The sequence below is a fragment of the Acartia tonsa genome, chromosome 15, assembly GCF_053477335.1.
Source record: "Acartia tonsa isolate MP-2025a chromosome 15, ASM5347733v1, whole genome shotgun sequence".
Classification (NCBI taxonomy): Eukaryota; Metazoa; Arthropoda; class Copepoda; order Calanoida; family Acartiidae; genus Acartia; species Acartia tonsa.
In genome coordinates this window covers 15,400,300-15,417,675 of record NC_137274.1, presented here as the reverse complement: position 1 = coordinate 15,417,675, position 17,376 = coordinate 15,400,300, and the positions used below count along the sequence as shown (strand labels likewise).

At 29.7% G+C, this 17,376-nt stretch overlaps 1 protein-coding gene across 2 annotated transcripts in view; it reads left to right on the top strand.

Annotated features, from left to right (window-relative positions):
• Positions 1 to 17,376, top strand: part of LOC145306763 (uncharacterized) — a 74,434-nt gene that overhangs the window by 47,361 nt on the left and 9,697 nt on the right. For both annotated transcript variants that reach the window (XM_080149058.1, XM_080149059.1), the window contains exons 9-14: positions 10,124 to 10,189; positions 10,316 to 10,435; positions 10,767 to 10,865; positions 11,038 to 11,102; positions 11,401 to 11,623; positions 12,249 to 12,284. In XM_080149058.1, the coding sequence (XP_080005184.1) occupies positions 10,124 to 10,189; positions 10,316 to 10,435; positions 10,767 to 10,865; positions 11,038 to 11,102; positions 11,401 to 11,623; positions 12,249 to 12,284 (609 nt within the window). The remainder of the gene's footprint in view (positions 1 to 10,123; positions 10,190 to 10,315; positions 10,436 to 10,766; positions 10,866 to 11,037; positions 11,103 to 11,400; positions 11,624 to 12,248; positions 12,285 to 17,376) is intronic.

The following is a 17,376-nucleotide window of genomic DNA, read 5'->3' as shown; positions in this document are numbered from 1 at the left end:
ATAAAATCTATGAAACTTTCCCTTCAGTAAAAATCCCGAAAATTTGGGCAGGTGAGCTAAGATTATTAAATTCATCCAAAGCTGTTAAAAAATATGTAAAAAATAAGTGTATATCAAAGTACAAAACATTTCAATGCAGGGAGAGAAAGTGTTATCCCTGTGGAAAAATATAAATATAATTTAAATATCGCAACCAGTAAGCTACTTTAATGCCATACCCTGTAAATAGCTAGTATTATTTTATATTATTTGTGAAACTTGTAAATATTTTTTAAAAATTAAATGAAAATTGGGCCGAAGGACAGTCAAGATTGACTTTAAAGGCCCTGTAGTACAGTTACCCTAATTATGTCAATGTAAATAAATATATCTATAAAAATTGATGTAATTTAAAATGTATTAAATTATTTGTAAAATTAATCTGTAATTTACTGCTAATAAATCATATCATATCATAGTTTGTCAAAAAAAGGCATGATTTGGTATATAAGCCAAATAAGCGAAAATTTTCATTGATTGCTTATAAGTAATTTATCAAAAAATAGCATGATTTGGTATATAAGCCAAATAAGGATTAAATGTGATTGATTGCTTATAAGTAATTTATCAAAAAATTGCATGATTTGGTATATAAGCCAAATAAACATTTATTGGGATTGATTTCTTATAAGTAATTTATTTTAAAAATGCATGATTTTGCTTATATAAGTTGAAGTGAAGAAAAAGGAGGAGGAGTAATAATTAATCCCTTCCTTCCTGTAAGCAGTTTATGAAAAAAAGAGAAGATTTGGCTTATATAAGCCAAATTATTAAAAGCCTTTCATTGATTGCTCATAAGTAATTTAACAAAAAATAGCATGATTTGGCATGTAAGCCAAATAAGTCAAAATATTTATTGATTACTTATAAGTAATATATAAAAAAAAATAGTATGATTTGGAATAAAAGCCAAATAAGCAAAAATGTTGATTGCTAGCTCAGACAAGGATGACAACATCCATAAAGCAACACTCCTAATTTTAGGAAAATAAGAATATAGAGTACTAGAATATGTTTTAAATGGACATACTGACATTATAGTAATGCTTACTATATCATACCCAACTGTAATATAAATCATCATGCAAAGTTTTAAATTGTTAGGACAATTCTAATATGCCTAAATTAAAGAAAATAGTTAACCATCTCGGAGGGACATACAGACCAACCTTAATTTTACAAAAGCTGTGCTTTTCTAAATTTCTTTGAAAGTTTAGTAAATTTTTTAATCCATTGGAATAGAACCAGATCTCAGCCATACAAAGAAATGTTTTTGTTTTATATCCATTTTTCTATGAAAAGACTGATTATTAACTTAAACTTTTACATTTTTATAACTGCAGAAAGCTGTTAATAATACAATGCGATTATTATCTATTTCAGTATGGCTTCAAACCCAATTAATATCTGGTGGATTAGAACCGGTTCTTAGCTATACTGAAAATTTATGCATTGTATTGTACTACAGACAATTTTCTGCAAATATTAAAATAAAAATCATAATAGTGTGTTATACAAGTGTTATTAGCACCCCATGAAATTATTTTCAATTTGTTTCATCATAATTAAAATTAAAATGTGGGCTGATAAAACAAAGAAATGCTTATTTGGCTTATATACCAAATCATGCAATTTATTGATAGATTACTTATAAGTAATCAATCACAATAAATGCTTATTTGGATTATGTACCAAATCATGCAATTTTTTGATATATTACATATAATCAATCAATCACATTTATTGCTTATTTGGCTTATATACCTAACCATGCAATTTTTTGATAAATAACTTACAAGCAATCAATGAAAATGATTGCTTATTTGGCTTATATACCAAATTATGCAATTTTTTCATAAATTACTTATAAGCAATCAATGAAAATGATTGCTTATTTGGCTTATATACCAAATCATGCTATTTTTTCATAAATTACTTACAAGCAGTCAACCACAATAAATGCTTATTTTGCTTATATACAAAATCATCTATTTTTTTGATAAATTACTTATAAGTAATCAATCACAATAAATGCTTATTTGGCTTATATACCAAATCATGCAATTTATTGATAGATTACTTATAAGCAATCAATCACAATAAATGCTCATTTGGCTTATGTACCAAATCATGTAATTTTTTGATATATTACTTATAAGCAATCAATCACAATACATGCTTATTTGGCTTATATACCAAATCATACAATTTTTTGATAGATTACTTATAAGCAATCAATCACAATAAATGCTTATTTGGCTTATATACTAAATCATACAATTTTTTGATAAAATTATTTACAAGCAATCAATGAAAATGATTGCTTATTTGGCTTATATACCGAATCATGCAATTTTTTGATAAATTACTTATAAGTAATCAATCACAATAAATGCTTATTTGGCTTATATACCAAATCATGCAATTTTTTGATAGATTACTTACAAGCAATCAATGAAAATGATTGCTTATTTGGCTTATATACCAAATCATGCTATTTTTTCATAAATTACTTATAAGCAATCAATGATAATGATTGCTTATTTGGCTTATATACCAAATCATGCTATTTTTTCATAAATTACTTAGCAATTACTTTTATAGTTTAATTATTTATTTGGTTTTATAATTTTTTAAAGACAACATATACATTTAAATCACGATGTATACAATTATAACAGTTACAAAAAAAATACAATATTAATGTCAAAGTATGACATACAAATAGCGCCTGAAAAAAAAACAGAAACAAATATCAATTATAACCAGAAATAACATGATGATAATATTAAGGAATTACAAATATTATAACAAGAAAAAGAAAAATTTACAACCATAAAAAAAAACGAAAATTGTAATTTCTGTCGGAATTTTATTTAAGGACTTAACTTCCATAAAGTGAAATAACACATTAAAGAATGAAATATTAGTAAAGAAGGTGTCCTTCCTTTAAAATAATGTCGGATACAAAGAACTTCTTTGGAAATAAATAAACAATTCCAATATTAGATAAAAAAAATATTGTGCAGAATAAATCATATCTTCTTTAGCCGTGTGTTAAATAATTGCTTTGTGGTCTATCTTCAGGAATAATCTTCTAGAGCTTGCGAATTTTAGTAGGGCGACACTACAAGGTTTTCCAAATATATAAAAATTGTATACCAAGAACAGCGATATTGGAAAACCATGTAATGTCCCCCCAAAATTATTTTAATCACAATGATAACAAACAATTACTAAACATGAAAATTAACATAAAAGAAGATCACAATTAAACATAGAATTGCCAAAAATAAGCCATATTTTTTGGAGGCCAGAACGACCTTAAATTTAAATTTTATTTTGAAGTTGAAAAAAAGTATGAAAAATTTTAATGCCCATAACAGACAACGACTTCATCTTATTTATTTTCATTTCCGTCGATTATGTTAGAACGACGACAATAGTAAAATACAGAGATACCTTTCAAAATAAGTTAATCCTAATATATTGTTAATATCAAAACTTATTAGGTATTTACTTATCTTTTGAACATTCTACTATCTTAGCGAGAATATAGTCATTTACGGCCGGATAGTAATACTCATAGTAATCATTAAAAGTGGACTGTACATGAAAGAGCGGCACTTACAACAAGACTATTAAAGACTTATCATTTAATTGTTTACTTAAGATAACAACTACGACGTGAAATATAATTAATGCCTAAAACTTTTTTCCGCTGGATTAGAAACCGTTGCCATAAATGGTGAAAATATCATACATCATATAGTATTACAGACAACTTTCCATGAATTATAGTTTAAAATCACAGAATCAACACCACATCAAACTAAACTATAAATAATCACATAATTCCTCACCATACCATCTACGGAAATAATACTATGCGATAATCAACCTTCATAGCATTTAAATGACAACGTTTGTCTATAATGAATATTAATAAAACTTAGTTAACTGAGTCTGGTAAGGTATAACCCAAAGCCAACGTACTTGCTTCGACAGTATATATCCCCCCCAAAAAAACACAAATACAACACATACTAACTTTAACTCTTCACACTTTCATAGCAAGAAAAGTTCGAGAAACATTTAATGATCATGTTCTGTAATAAAACAAGAAATAACACTTTTAGGTAACTAATTTCAATTTATGAACAGTCTTATTTATGAAAAGTCTAATCAAATTGGTTATCCGTGTTCAATGTGTATATTTATACCAAAACTATTGTTGTATATATCAACGTAAACTGTTTTTATTAAATAGAAGATGTAGTACTACAAAAAAATAATATCTTTACGCCTCTACCAGAATCTTGTGATTTAAGGAATAAATCAAAATAAGACATGATGAATAAGAAGCACGAAAATATTCTTTTTCTTCAGGTAAAATAGCAAACCACATGGAAATCAAAAGCTCAGTAATATGCCACAAATTTAGTAACCAATACCGTAGAAATGCAAATGAAAACTTTCGTCAAATTATCTAATTAAAAAAAACAAGATTGACTACATTTGTCAGATTTGTAGCACCACCCACGTGGAAAACACATTTTCAATTTACACAAAACTAAAGAAAACAGCTAAATCACTAGCACACTTTTTTAACGACTGCAATAAAAAATAGAAATTCATTTTATATTTCAAATAAAAAAATAGGTTTTCGAAGTTTACGTGGTAATCCACTAAATTCCTTAAATTATCATCTGGTTATCCAGTACAAAATAGTAAAATAACACTAGTACACTTTATTTACATGCTGAATCACAAAAACTTACACGATTTAAGGAAATGTAGCATAACTCCATATACCACAAATCCATTACAAAGCCAACTTTAAAAAACGTAATGCTAATTTAAAAAAATTATATTAATTTGATTTTAAAGAACCGAAGAAAATTACTGTATAAAAAGCTTAACATCCTAACGTGGCCGTGTCTGCGTGTAAAATGACATCTTGATTCAGCAGAAATTAAAATCAGCTGAACACGAGCATGCGCACATATAGGTGGTGGTCCACCTCGTACGACATCTCGAACTCAACTCCAATTGCAATTACTTAGCAATCAATGAAAATGATTGCTTATTTTGCTCATATACCAAATCATGCTATTTTTTCATAAATTACATACAAGCAGTCAATCACAATAAATGCTTATTTTGCTGATATACAAAATCATGCAATTTATTGGTAGATTACTTATAAGCAATCAATCACTATAAATCTTTATTTGGCTTGTATACCAAATCATGCAATTTTTTGATAGATTACTTATAAGCAATCAATCACATTTAGTGCTTATTTGGCTTATATACCTAATCATGCAATTTTTTTAAAAATTACTTACAAGCAATCAATTACAATAAATGCTTATTTGGCTTATATACCAAATCATGCTATTTTTTCATAAATCACTTACAAGCAATCAATCACAATAAATGCTTATTTGGCTTATAAACGAAATCATGCAATTTTTTGATAAATTACTTATAAGCAATCAATCACAATAAATTCTTATTTGGCTTATATACCAAATCATGCAATTTTTTGATATATTACTTCTAAGCAATCAATGAAAATGCAAATTACTTATAAGTAATCAATCACAATAAATGCTTATTTGGCTTATATACCAAATCATGGAATTTTTTGATAAATTACTTATAAGCAATCAATCACAATAAATTCTTATTTGGCTTATATACCAAATCATGCAATTTTTTGATAGATTACTTATAAGCAATCAATCACATTTATTGCTTATTTGGCTTATATACAAAATCATACAATTTTTTGATAGATTACTTATAAGCAATCAATCACAATAAATGCTTATTTGGCTTATATACCAAATCATCCAATTTGTTGATAAATTACTTACAAGCAATCAATCACAATAAATGCTTATTTGGCTTATATACCAAATCATGCAATTTTTGGATAAATTACTTATAAGCAATCAATCACATTTGTTGCTTATTTGGCTTATATCAGCTAAATCTTCTCTTTTTTTTCATAAACTGCTTACAGGAAGGAAGGGATTAATTATTCCTCCTTCTTTTTCTTCACTTCAACTTATATAAGCCACTTTTACTGTAAATGACTGAGTATTTATTTACTCCACCCTCTTTTATCTCACAAGTAAGACCAAATTGTTGTAGAATGCTGATATAAGTAAGCAATTAGTATTCTTTATGGCTTATCAGTAATTTACCATAAAAATGGCATAATGGCACATTTAAGTAAGCCAAAAAAAATGTTAATTGCTTACTTACACGTTTTGAGATTACTAGGGTAGGGTTTTGTGCTTATTTTCTCAAACAAATCTAAAATCATCATCCACGATTTTTTTATGATTTGGATGTTGTCTTTCTTGTTTAAAATATAAACTTTATCAAACATCAAATAAACATTTGCAGGGATCTAAAGTGATAAGACAATGGCAAATTAATTGATGTACATCCCCAATGATGATACACAAAATAAAACCTAATATAGATTAAAATTAGTTAATGGTACGTATGGAAACTCAACTAAATCAACCAACCAATCAAATTTCAATTAAAGTCCCCAAAGTTGTTTAGCCAACTAATAAGAAAATGTTTTTATGAAACTTTGGGAACTAGCATAATAAATAGCCCAAAGTCCACACCCTCCCTGCATATTTGAATAAAAAAATTTCGCTTCACGCACTTTCAAATAATTTCTGCTTTTCATCACATGGTATGTTTTGTTGTTATTTCTATAAAAAAAAACATTTGTACACATCAAATATTTAAACCAAAAGTTCCTTTATGTGAAAAAAAAATTGGCGAGCTTTGCACGACATTTTACAACTTCATTTCAAACTGCTTTGACATTTATCTAAGTCTTTTTCTCAAAACTGTATCTCTGACTAAATGAATAACAATATATAAGTATTTTTAACATATTCATCATTTGTTAGTGTACATTCCCTTAACTAAAAGACATGTTTTTTTTCTGGCAATTTACATTAAAAATCCTGATTAAAGCACACAACACTATACCCCTGACTTGATAAAATAACACCAATCTTGTTGTCTTTAATTGGTGACAGGAGTTGGAGTTATTAGATAATTCAGTATTCTTCAAACCTCTCTCTTTTTTTCCTTTCCCTATAAAGTTTATCATTCTGGTGTTTATACAAATGTGCCAATTTTTGTTTTATAATTTTTTTTTTAAATGACATCTGTTTGGTTTTCTTTTGCAATTGGGCTTTTTTTAGATACAGGGAAGGTTTTTAACTATTTTGGGAGAGCGTATCTCCAACCTTCCAATTTAAAATCCCCCCCCAATTTTTTTTTAATATTTCTTATCAAAGGGACTGTGAACGTAAATTTTTCTCATCTTAATATCAAATCTTAACATTATCTTATTCATAATATCTCACAGATAGAGCAAAATGCACTTTTGTTCGCTTAATAAACGTCTTTTTCCGACAATTTTTATAAGGTAAAGGGAAAGGAAGAAATTTTTCGTATTATATAAAATGTGTATTAAAGGACGCCTGCAAGAAATAACACGCTTTAACTGCTGAAAGACTGCCACAAGAAGACCCAATACCCCAAATTATAAGCCTTCAGCTTCAATAACAAAAAAGTTCTAGGCATTTCAAAATAGCATTTTATGTACAATGGAATTTTTGAAAGATTTCCAATGCTCATAAAAGAAAAAACAATATTAAATTACGTTGCCTAGACATAAAATTATAACTTTATCTTTGTCAGAAACTTAGATTGCCTGTTACTGATTACATTTTTACAATAAAAACACCACATTTCATAGTCAAAATCTATGAAAAAAATTCGATTTAAATTGCATTTTTAAACGAAAATCATAGCGGAAACAAAGGGGTAAACTAATACAAGCTTAGCTGTGATTGGTTGTTAAGCTGATTCAGCCTTCTGATTGGCTACAGTACATTCGGTACAACGCAAGTAAAACTTAATTTTTTAAAATGATTTTGACTATAAAAATGGGTATTTTTATTGTAAAAATATAATTAGTTACTGGAAACCTAAATTTATGACAAATATAAGCTTATAATTTTGTTTCTAAGCCACGTAGTTTAATTTTAAAGTTTTCAACATGAGCATTGCAATTCTTTCAAAATTTCCATTGTACATAAAATGTCATTTTAAAATGCCTTGAACTTTTTTGTTATAGAAGCTGAAGGCTTCAAATTTGGGGTATTTGGTCTACTTGTGGCAGTCTTTCAGCAGTTAAAGCGTGGTATTTCTTGCATGCTTCCTTTAAATTGCTTTTTTCTACCATTATAGCTAAAATTAAACTTTTTCACATAGTGCTTGATTTTTTCTAACAGTTAAGCTGACTTTTAACATAATCCTTGCTTTAAACCAATGTATAGTTACTTAGAAATTGATAAAATAAGCAATATTTTTTATTGAAAACCAAATACAATAACAAAGTTAGAAACAGGTTTTTTTATTAGTATCCAATTAACTTAAGATGGCCCATCTTTCGCCCACCTTTAATTACAAATTTGTAAATAATAAAGATGCAATATTTCTTTATAAACAGTCTGATAAAAGTGTAAACTAATTCTCCAAAGTGGGTTATTTATTGTCCAACACAATAAAAAAGGATATTATTATTTTAAATAACCTATGAGATTCAACCCTTTGTAGACAGTGAGGTATTTTTTTGTCAATAATACGAAATTAAAATAGGTCTTTATTACCTAAATACTACGTTATAAAAAAAACTAATTGGCAATTTTATATCATAAAATAAATCCTTAACAGTAAGTAAATTGTTTCAACTATATATGACAAGTTAAATATCCCTACAAACATTATAAGAAAAATTTCAGATTTTCCCTGTTTTTTCCTTTTTCCCTCCCAAAGTACCATAAAATCAAGGCATTATTCCTGGATATTTTTGTTAATAGGACGTTTTTGGTTGATCAGTGTAGTGAAATGTGCTTAGAAAATGTTAAGATTTGATAATCAGATAAGAAATTTTTACGTTCACACTCCCTTTAAAACTCAAATTAAAAAAGTAGAAGGGCAGTTGACTTATCCCCCTCCCACCTTAAGAACACCTAGAGGCTTCTAGGAGGCATTGCTTCTAGTATATCTTAAAATAAAAGCTGTCTTGCATTTTTTTTTCGATTAGGTGTTTGATCATAAATTGCATATGGTAAAAATATTTTTCTTATTTAATTGTTATCCTAATAAGACAAAAGTTATGCTTGAAAATTGCTTTAATAGCTATTTTTATATGTTGCATCTTCAAAAAAAACGTGAATATTGAGATCAGAATTTGCATAAATTTTGTACTTATGCATTTGCGTCATTGCATATTTTCAGATTTTTCTAAAAAGTCACCCTTTAATTGATTTTAGTTTAAAAGGGGTGTAAAATTTGCTAGTTGCTCTTCATGCACCACCCTAGCAAATCATTGTGAACACCACTTTTAAAAAAAGTGCCATTTGAAGAGGGTGGGAGATGGTGATTCACTATGTCTGTCAGTTTGTAATGCTAGGGGGGAAATGTGATTTTCCAAAATAAGAGTTTTTATCTCGCCCCCTTCTAATTTTTAAGGTGGGTTAATAATCCTTTTGTATCATCCTCCCTCCCATAAAAAAAAGTTTTTAATTCCATGTGGAGGGGGGTAAATTTTCTTTTTATTTGCAAGATGCCTTTTAGCTCCCAGTCATTGCAGGGTTGAGAGAAGGGATGGGGATGAAGAGATTGGGAATGATGCAAACAAATATCAAATTGTCCAAAAAAAATTTCTTTAATTTTGGCCTGTTTTAGCCTCTTCCAAATTAATTAATTGGAGTCTTAAAGTATTGACAAACATTCTATTTCCATTTCTCTTATCGGCACTTTGCATGTTATTTATTTTTGCCTGTTTATGGGGTCAGAAATTCTTCTCTTATTATAAAAAAAGTCTAAATCACAATACATCAATTTCTAAAATCATTGTAAGACTAAAAATCTATTAACTTTTTTTTCAACATCTGCATTTCTATTTTTTCTGAGTTTGGTTGAAGCTAGTTCAGATTTTTCATATGGTATTTTCTAATTGCAGGTGAGGTAGTTTTACCAGAACCTTCAGGAAGATGTGAAATTGATTGGACTGAAAATGTAGCAACAGGTGAGAATACCAATAGCAATAACAATATTGATTTCTACAACAACAAAAATAATGATAAGAAATAATTAGAATACTTGAAATAATACATTTATACCTAAAATAATCATATAATTTTCATATGTTTAGGAACTTGTTATAAAGTATGGAAAAATGCCACAGCATGGCCAGTAGCTAAATCCAATTGTGAATCTGAAGGAGCTGAACTTTCTTCTGTTCGATCAATTCAGGAATGGAACTTTGTTAAAGGTTGGTATTCAAAGTTTTTCTTCAATAGTTTGTAAAACAACACCAGTAAAAAGAATAATCACATATTGAATCAAAACTGAAAGTCATACTTAAAATTATGTAATGTATTATAGACAACATTCCAGGTAAAAATCTTAAATTATTTACTGTTTTGTTAACCTCAGGGCATACTAAACTAATCTTTCATTTTACTGCAATACAACAAAGTAGTAGAATAGATATATATATTTTTTTTATATTTATTTACCAACTAACCTCTGAGGATTGTAATAAACTCATTTGACACATACAGCAAAGTATTTCTTTATTATATCACATCTATATAATTTAGACTTTCTTGCACAAAGTGGGTATTCAGATGTTCAAGTTTGGCTGGGTGGAACTGATGCCAGATTAGAAGATACCTGGGAGTGGACAGATGGATCTGCAGGTAGACCAACTATCATTGTATCAGAACCTGATAAACCAAAGTAGAATAATAATCTTATTAAGATCAATGACACAATATTTTTCCAAAAATGTCTACAAAACTAGGCCCTTTAACATTTATATCCTTAACATGGCAAATTTACCATATCTATAATAATCATTTTATTCTATAGTTACTATCTTCGATTGGAGTAAAGAAGAAAAAATTCAACCAAATGGTGATGGTGACTGTCTTAGGGTAATTATTTTCTATCCTTTCTAAGTTTCTAAAGTTATTATGTTTATGCTTATGTTTATGTATTACACCCTAGCACCCTGCACCCCTAGCCTTTAGGGATTCAAAGGGATATGGAAGGGCAGGGAAATAGCTTTAAACAATACCCAGGCTTATTTATAAAAATAAAATAGCCTAACACCATCTTAGAGCCTATAAGAAGCTTCCTTCTAAAGGAGAACCATATCAATACATGATCTTAAATTTCATTAAACTTGTATTTTGTCTTATGTTTTATAATTTAATGCATTTAAATTTTTAGGCTGGTTCCAATCCAACAAAAATGTGGGATGGAGAATGTTCATCATCATACCCTGCCCTTTGTAAGAAACAGGGTACCACTTCAACAACAACAACAACAACAACAACAACAACAACAACAACAACTACAACAACCACAACAACAACAACAACTACAACAACAACAACAACAACTACAACAACAACTACCACAACAACAACAACCACAACTACAACAACAACAGGTAAGAATATCTACAGCTATAATTTGGGTGTTTATAAGTATTTTTAAAAATACATTTTTCATATGTATTTACAGGGGCATTCCCTGAGCAGCACAGAATTACTGAGATCTTAACTATATTTTAATGGTAATAGAGAAGGAAATAGATAGACAGACAGACAGAAAAATAGACACAGAGTGTTAATCTACAATTACAAGATTAATATTTACAATAATTTTTTTTACAATACACCATATAAAATAATGGTAAAAAAACAAGAGGGTTCAGAATCCCCCCCCCCCGGCCCCCCCCCCCTAATCAATTTATCTACTTTATTTAATTTACTTTATTTCTCCATAAGATAAAAGCTATTCTTGTAAGATTTTTAATTTGTCAGGATGTGAAGATGCATTTTCTTTAAATTACAAAAATTGTGTGATCTAAAAATTGAGTCAGCATTTTACTATTGCATATGATCGTGCACAACTTTAAAAAAGTTCTTTCATGTTCTCTGCTATCATGCCTTAAGATATAAGGGATTGAGGAGGGAAGTCAATCCATAAGGGTATATCAAGGGGATTTAATTGATTTATCCACCATTGTCTTATTCCTTTAAATTATTATTTTTAATATGATATTATTTTAGTGTATTGCAGTGACGGACATTTGGATGAAAACACAGGTAAACTAATTTTGTTCATCTTTTCTTTAGTTACACTAAACAAATTTTTAAATCCATTTGGTTCTTTAATGAATAAATTTCATCTTATAGTGTAAATATACATGATTATAAGGCCAAAAAATCTAATTTGTGAATGCAGCAGTTAATTCCTAAACCTCAATAGTAAGTGTAGCCAATCTTCTCTAAAATCAATAAAACATTTGGAATGATAGTGGAGTAATTAACTTTCATAATTCAAATAAGGATTTTAATTGTCATTTATCTGAAAAGTTTATTTCCTCCATATTAAACAAACATTAATTTTTTTAACTCTGCGAACCCTAATGCAGTTTTTAATATCTTTGTTATGATTCAACCATCACATATAAGGATTGCTTTAATCGTTTTACACTATGCAGCTGGAACTTTATTTTTTAAAAATCAGTTCAGAAATAAGGATTTTAGAAGCTATAATATTAGAATACTAAAGGGTGAGCTAAACAAACTAAAACAAAGCATTTTATCATACCAAAATACTAAAAAATGAAACTAACGGATACGTCCCTAGAGGCCTCTAGTGGCACTTTAAATGTTTTTGTTTGTTAAAGTCTGCGATAATTCTTTATGTTACGGATACCTCTTAATGTTACGTTGAAGTCTCCCAGATTTTAAGAAAATTTTCAATTTTTTTGTCATTTCTTTTGGGAGGGTGGTAGGACCCTTCCCCAAAATAGTTAAAAACCTTCCTAGGACATATGAGAATCTACCCTGTTAAGGAGAACCCAATTGGTTCAGTATTAGCGAGATCCTTCGGTACAGACAGACACACAGACAGACAAACATCCTGTTACTTTAGTATAAGGATACAGGTGTTCAAGTCACTTTCAGGTTCCAGGTATGATCCTGCAGGTCCTGATCCTCCAGGTCTCCAGAAATCTTTAAAAGGCTCCTGCGGCCGCAATTTTTGACTTAGAGACTTCAAATTTTAAACTTAAGCTTTTCTTACATGTCTACATAACGTATTAAAATTTCATGAAGATCCGCCGCCGTTTTCCCGCCGACCGCCGACTGCGGCGGCTGGCAGCTGCCAAGTACAGCTGCGGCCGCTGTAATTTATATTTTGATATTTCTAATGTAAAATTTACATAAAGATAAACATTTTCTAGAAAAAAAAAAAGAAAACTAGCTTCAAAAATAAAAAAATTACAGCCGTTTGAAATTTTTAAATAAAAAAATTACAGCTGTTTGAAATTTTTAAATAAAAAAAGACCTAAAAACAAAGGTTGTTAAATAAAAGGGTGAAGGAAGCGAAAATTAACATAAACATAAAAAACATTTATTCAGTGACAGATTACGCCCCGTCTAACGAAGCAGTACATACAATAGTACACCAAGCTACTGCTTAGTACCAGGTGTACTTTACAATTTTTCATAATATTTATAAATTTAAATTGCATGACTAACACTAGATGTTATGTGTGGCACTGATTAGGCTTCCCTAAAAGTAGGAATATGCGTATCCGAGATGTTTGCATTGCCTTTTTTAGGTTGGCATTAAAATAATAAGAAAAATAAGAAATAATAATGTCAAAATAAATGTAGGTAAAATTAAATGGACAGGGGAAAAAGAGAAGGAAAGAAGGGTTACAACAAATTTTAAGGCTAGTTTTTCTTAAATTTTAAAACCATTTCTGTAATTAATAATGTAAGGTTTTTAATAAATCCAGGCAAATCAATATATTTTAAGTACATTCATTACATTCTTCAATATTACATATAGATTTAAAAAGTTAATCTTTAAGATTTAATGCAAATGTTTTTTTAGGAATATTCTCATTTAAAAGATCTTTTTCATGACAAAAATTATTCCATAGTCTTTGAAATGAAAATAATGGAAACCTTTCAATTTTTTTAAATTTTGCTATTGGAATATAAAACTCACTAGAATTTCTTAGTTGTCTCTGATTTCTTAGATTATTTCTAATCCATACACCATCAAAAGAATTTGGTAGCCTCCAGCGAATAAAATCATAAAAAAATAGTAGTTTTGTATAAATAGATAGCTCCTTAACCCTTTACAGTCGGGCCCCTTGCCGCACCTTAATCAGTCGGGGGGGGGGCGTTCAACGCCCCCCCCTATTATCTCAGTTCCTATTAAAGCTAGAGGGCTAAAAATTTTTGTGCAAGTCCCCTGTGTTATGATGAATTTTCGACCTTAAGTAAGTCAAGGTCAATTTTCGCTTCCTTCACCCTTTTATTTAACAACCTTTGTTTTTAGGTCCTTTTTTACTTAAAAATTTCAAACGGCTGTAATTTTTTTATTTTTGAAGCTAGAAGAAATTTTTTTTGCAGAAAATGTTTATTTTTATGTAAATTTTATGTTTGAAATATCAAAACATAAATTTCAGCGGCCGCAGCTGTACTTGGCAGCTGCCAGCCGCCGCAGTCGGCGGTCGGCGGGAAAACGGCGGCGGATCTTTATGAAATATTAATACATTATGCAGACATGTAAGATAAGCTTAAGTTTAAAATTTGAAGTCTCTAAGTCAAAAATTGCGGCCACAGGAGCCTTTTAAAGATTTCTGGAGACCTGGAGGATCAGGACCTGCAGGATCATACCTGAAACCTGAAATTGACTTGAACACCTGTTATTTAATATGAGGATGTACTACTAGAGGATATTTTAGTATTTTGGTAAGATAGAATGCTTTGTTTAAGTCAAAAAAAATATTTTTGATCTTTACCTGGATGACCCTGCCAGGTTTGCTGGCATCCTGTGCCCGCCAGGATGGAGATATTCAAAAAATTCCAACTCTCAGTTATGTGTCATACCCAAACTTAAAAAGTCAAGCAGTTTGGGCTCTTTATCTTTCACACACAGAAAATGAGATAGAAAAAACCGGAGGGGGGGGCGTTCAACGCCCCCCCCCCGACCGTTAAGGGTTAATAGGCAAAACATTAATTTTCCTAAACAAAGGTGGCGTATGGCTGTTATAAGCGGATTTGTGTATAATTCTAATAGCTTTTTTTTGTAGAACTACTAAAGGCTTAATAGATGATTCTAAGCCACAGCTCCATGCTGGCAAGCAATACAATAAATGGCTATTTATAAAAGAGTGGAATAGTGTTACTAAGGATTTTTCACATAATATATGCTTAACTCTATTGATTAAAAACAAACTTCTAGATATTTTTTTCCTTAAATATTCAATATGGTATTTAAAGTTAAGTTGAGAATCAATAAACACACCCAAAAATTTAATTGCAGGAATTTCACTCTGTTGGTTGATATAACCCAAATATCTAATTTTATCTGTATCATTCTCATTTTCTTAAAAAAAAAATAGCACATAAAAAATGTTGTAAAATTTTGCGTGGGAAAACTTAGGAACTTTTATTAAGGAAGGGAAGGAGAGAGGGGGTGAAAATATTTTAACTTCCTGTTGAAATAAGATATTTAGGGTGTATGAAAGGACATTTTTAAAAATTGAGGGGAAAAAAAATAGCGAGAAATACTATTTTGAATAAAATTCAATTACTAGTTTAATTTAGAAGGTTAAGATTAGGTCATAATTACTATTATATATACTAACTTTGAGCACTATTTAATTGTTCGTTAGTTCATTGCATGATTTATCAAAAAACTTCACAGATTGTATCCTGTCTCCTTCGTTCTTAATATATTTGATCACTCTACCATCCAGGTGCCAGCATTTAGAGAATTGTTTACTTCTGATCAGTTTCTGCATTACATCATACCTCATTTTGGTGAGGTCGGCGCTTATCGAGTATCTCTCTACACCATTTTTGACGTCAATTTCTCTTATAGGCAGATTTTTTTTGTTTGAGAGGATAAAATCTTTCAATGGGCGACTATGGAACCTTACAATTATAGGTGGAACTTTGTATGATCCATTCTTGTCTTTTGGTATAGGCAGAATATGGGCATTTTTGATGAATTGACCTGGTTCAGTGGGCATTTTGAGACGGTTTTTGTTCGCTTCTAGCAGAGGTTTGAGGACCTCTTCAACTGCTTTCATGGCTGCTTGATTGTGGCCAAGGGACTTTTCCAGATCTTTATCAACTTGTACACCATTGATTCTTACACACTCGTTTCTGCTGTGTTGTTCTCTGTCATCAAGCTTGATTTTTAGCAATTTGATTTCAGATTTGTAGCTCTCCATCTCTGTCTTCAGATTTGTGTTAACAACCTTTATGGCGCTAATATCCTTTTCAATTTGTGGAAATTTTTGAATAAGGGGTAGAACCTTCTTGTAATTTTCCTCAAGGACATGGACCCTTTGTATTAAATCATCCAGGCTGTTGAGCTTATCCATCACTTGCTTGTGGTCGGAGGATTGTTTTTCCGTAAGCTTAGTAATAGCCTCCATGATATCTTTGGAGATATCCTCACTTGTCAACTCAATAGGAAGATTTGCAAAACGGTTTTTGTCCGACATTTTTAAAAACAAATTTTGTCCCTTCTGGCTTGAACTATGTATTAAAAGCGAGACATTTACGACACGTCCGCTCAGTTCAAGTATTTTAAGTCAACTGAGTATTTGTCAACTTAGACTTATAAAAGGTCGGAAATTCATTATCAAACAGGGGACTTGCACAAAAAATTTAGCTCTCAAGCTCTAATAGGAACTGTGATAATAAGGGTTAAGAAAGATGGCCAACATTTTTTTTCAAGTTAAGTTTAAAAATATTGTTTTCAGCTATTTCTTTGCCAATTTTGGCTTTTAAGGTGTCTAAAAATATCTACTGGACATGACAAATTCATATCCATTGAGCAATCCAAAATCGGTCCATTAGTCCTTGGACGATTTGATCATCCCCCATTGTCGCAAACCAATGATTTTATAGTATAATACAACTTTGGGTACCAATGTAATATGACTTTGGGTACATATTTAATAAAAATTTGGGAACCAACCTAATAATACTTTGGGTACCAATGAGATTAGACTGTGTGTACCAATGTAATGAGACTTTGGGTATCAATGTAATGAGACTTAATAGCATTCCTGAGAATTACAATCAATGATTTTATAAGGAGGGATAAAACAATGAAAGTTAATTTAATCTATTTATCTTTCATTGTGTTATC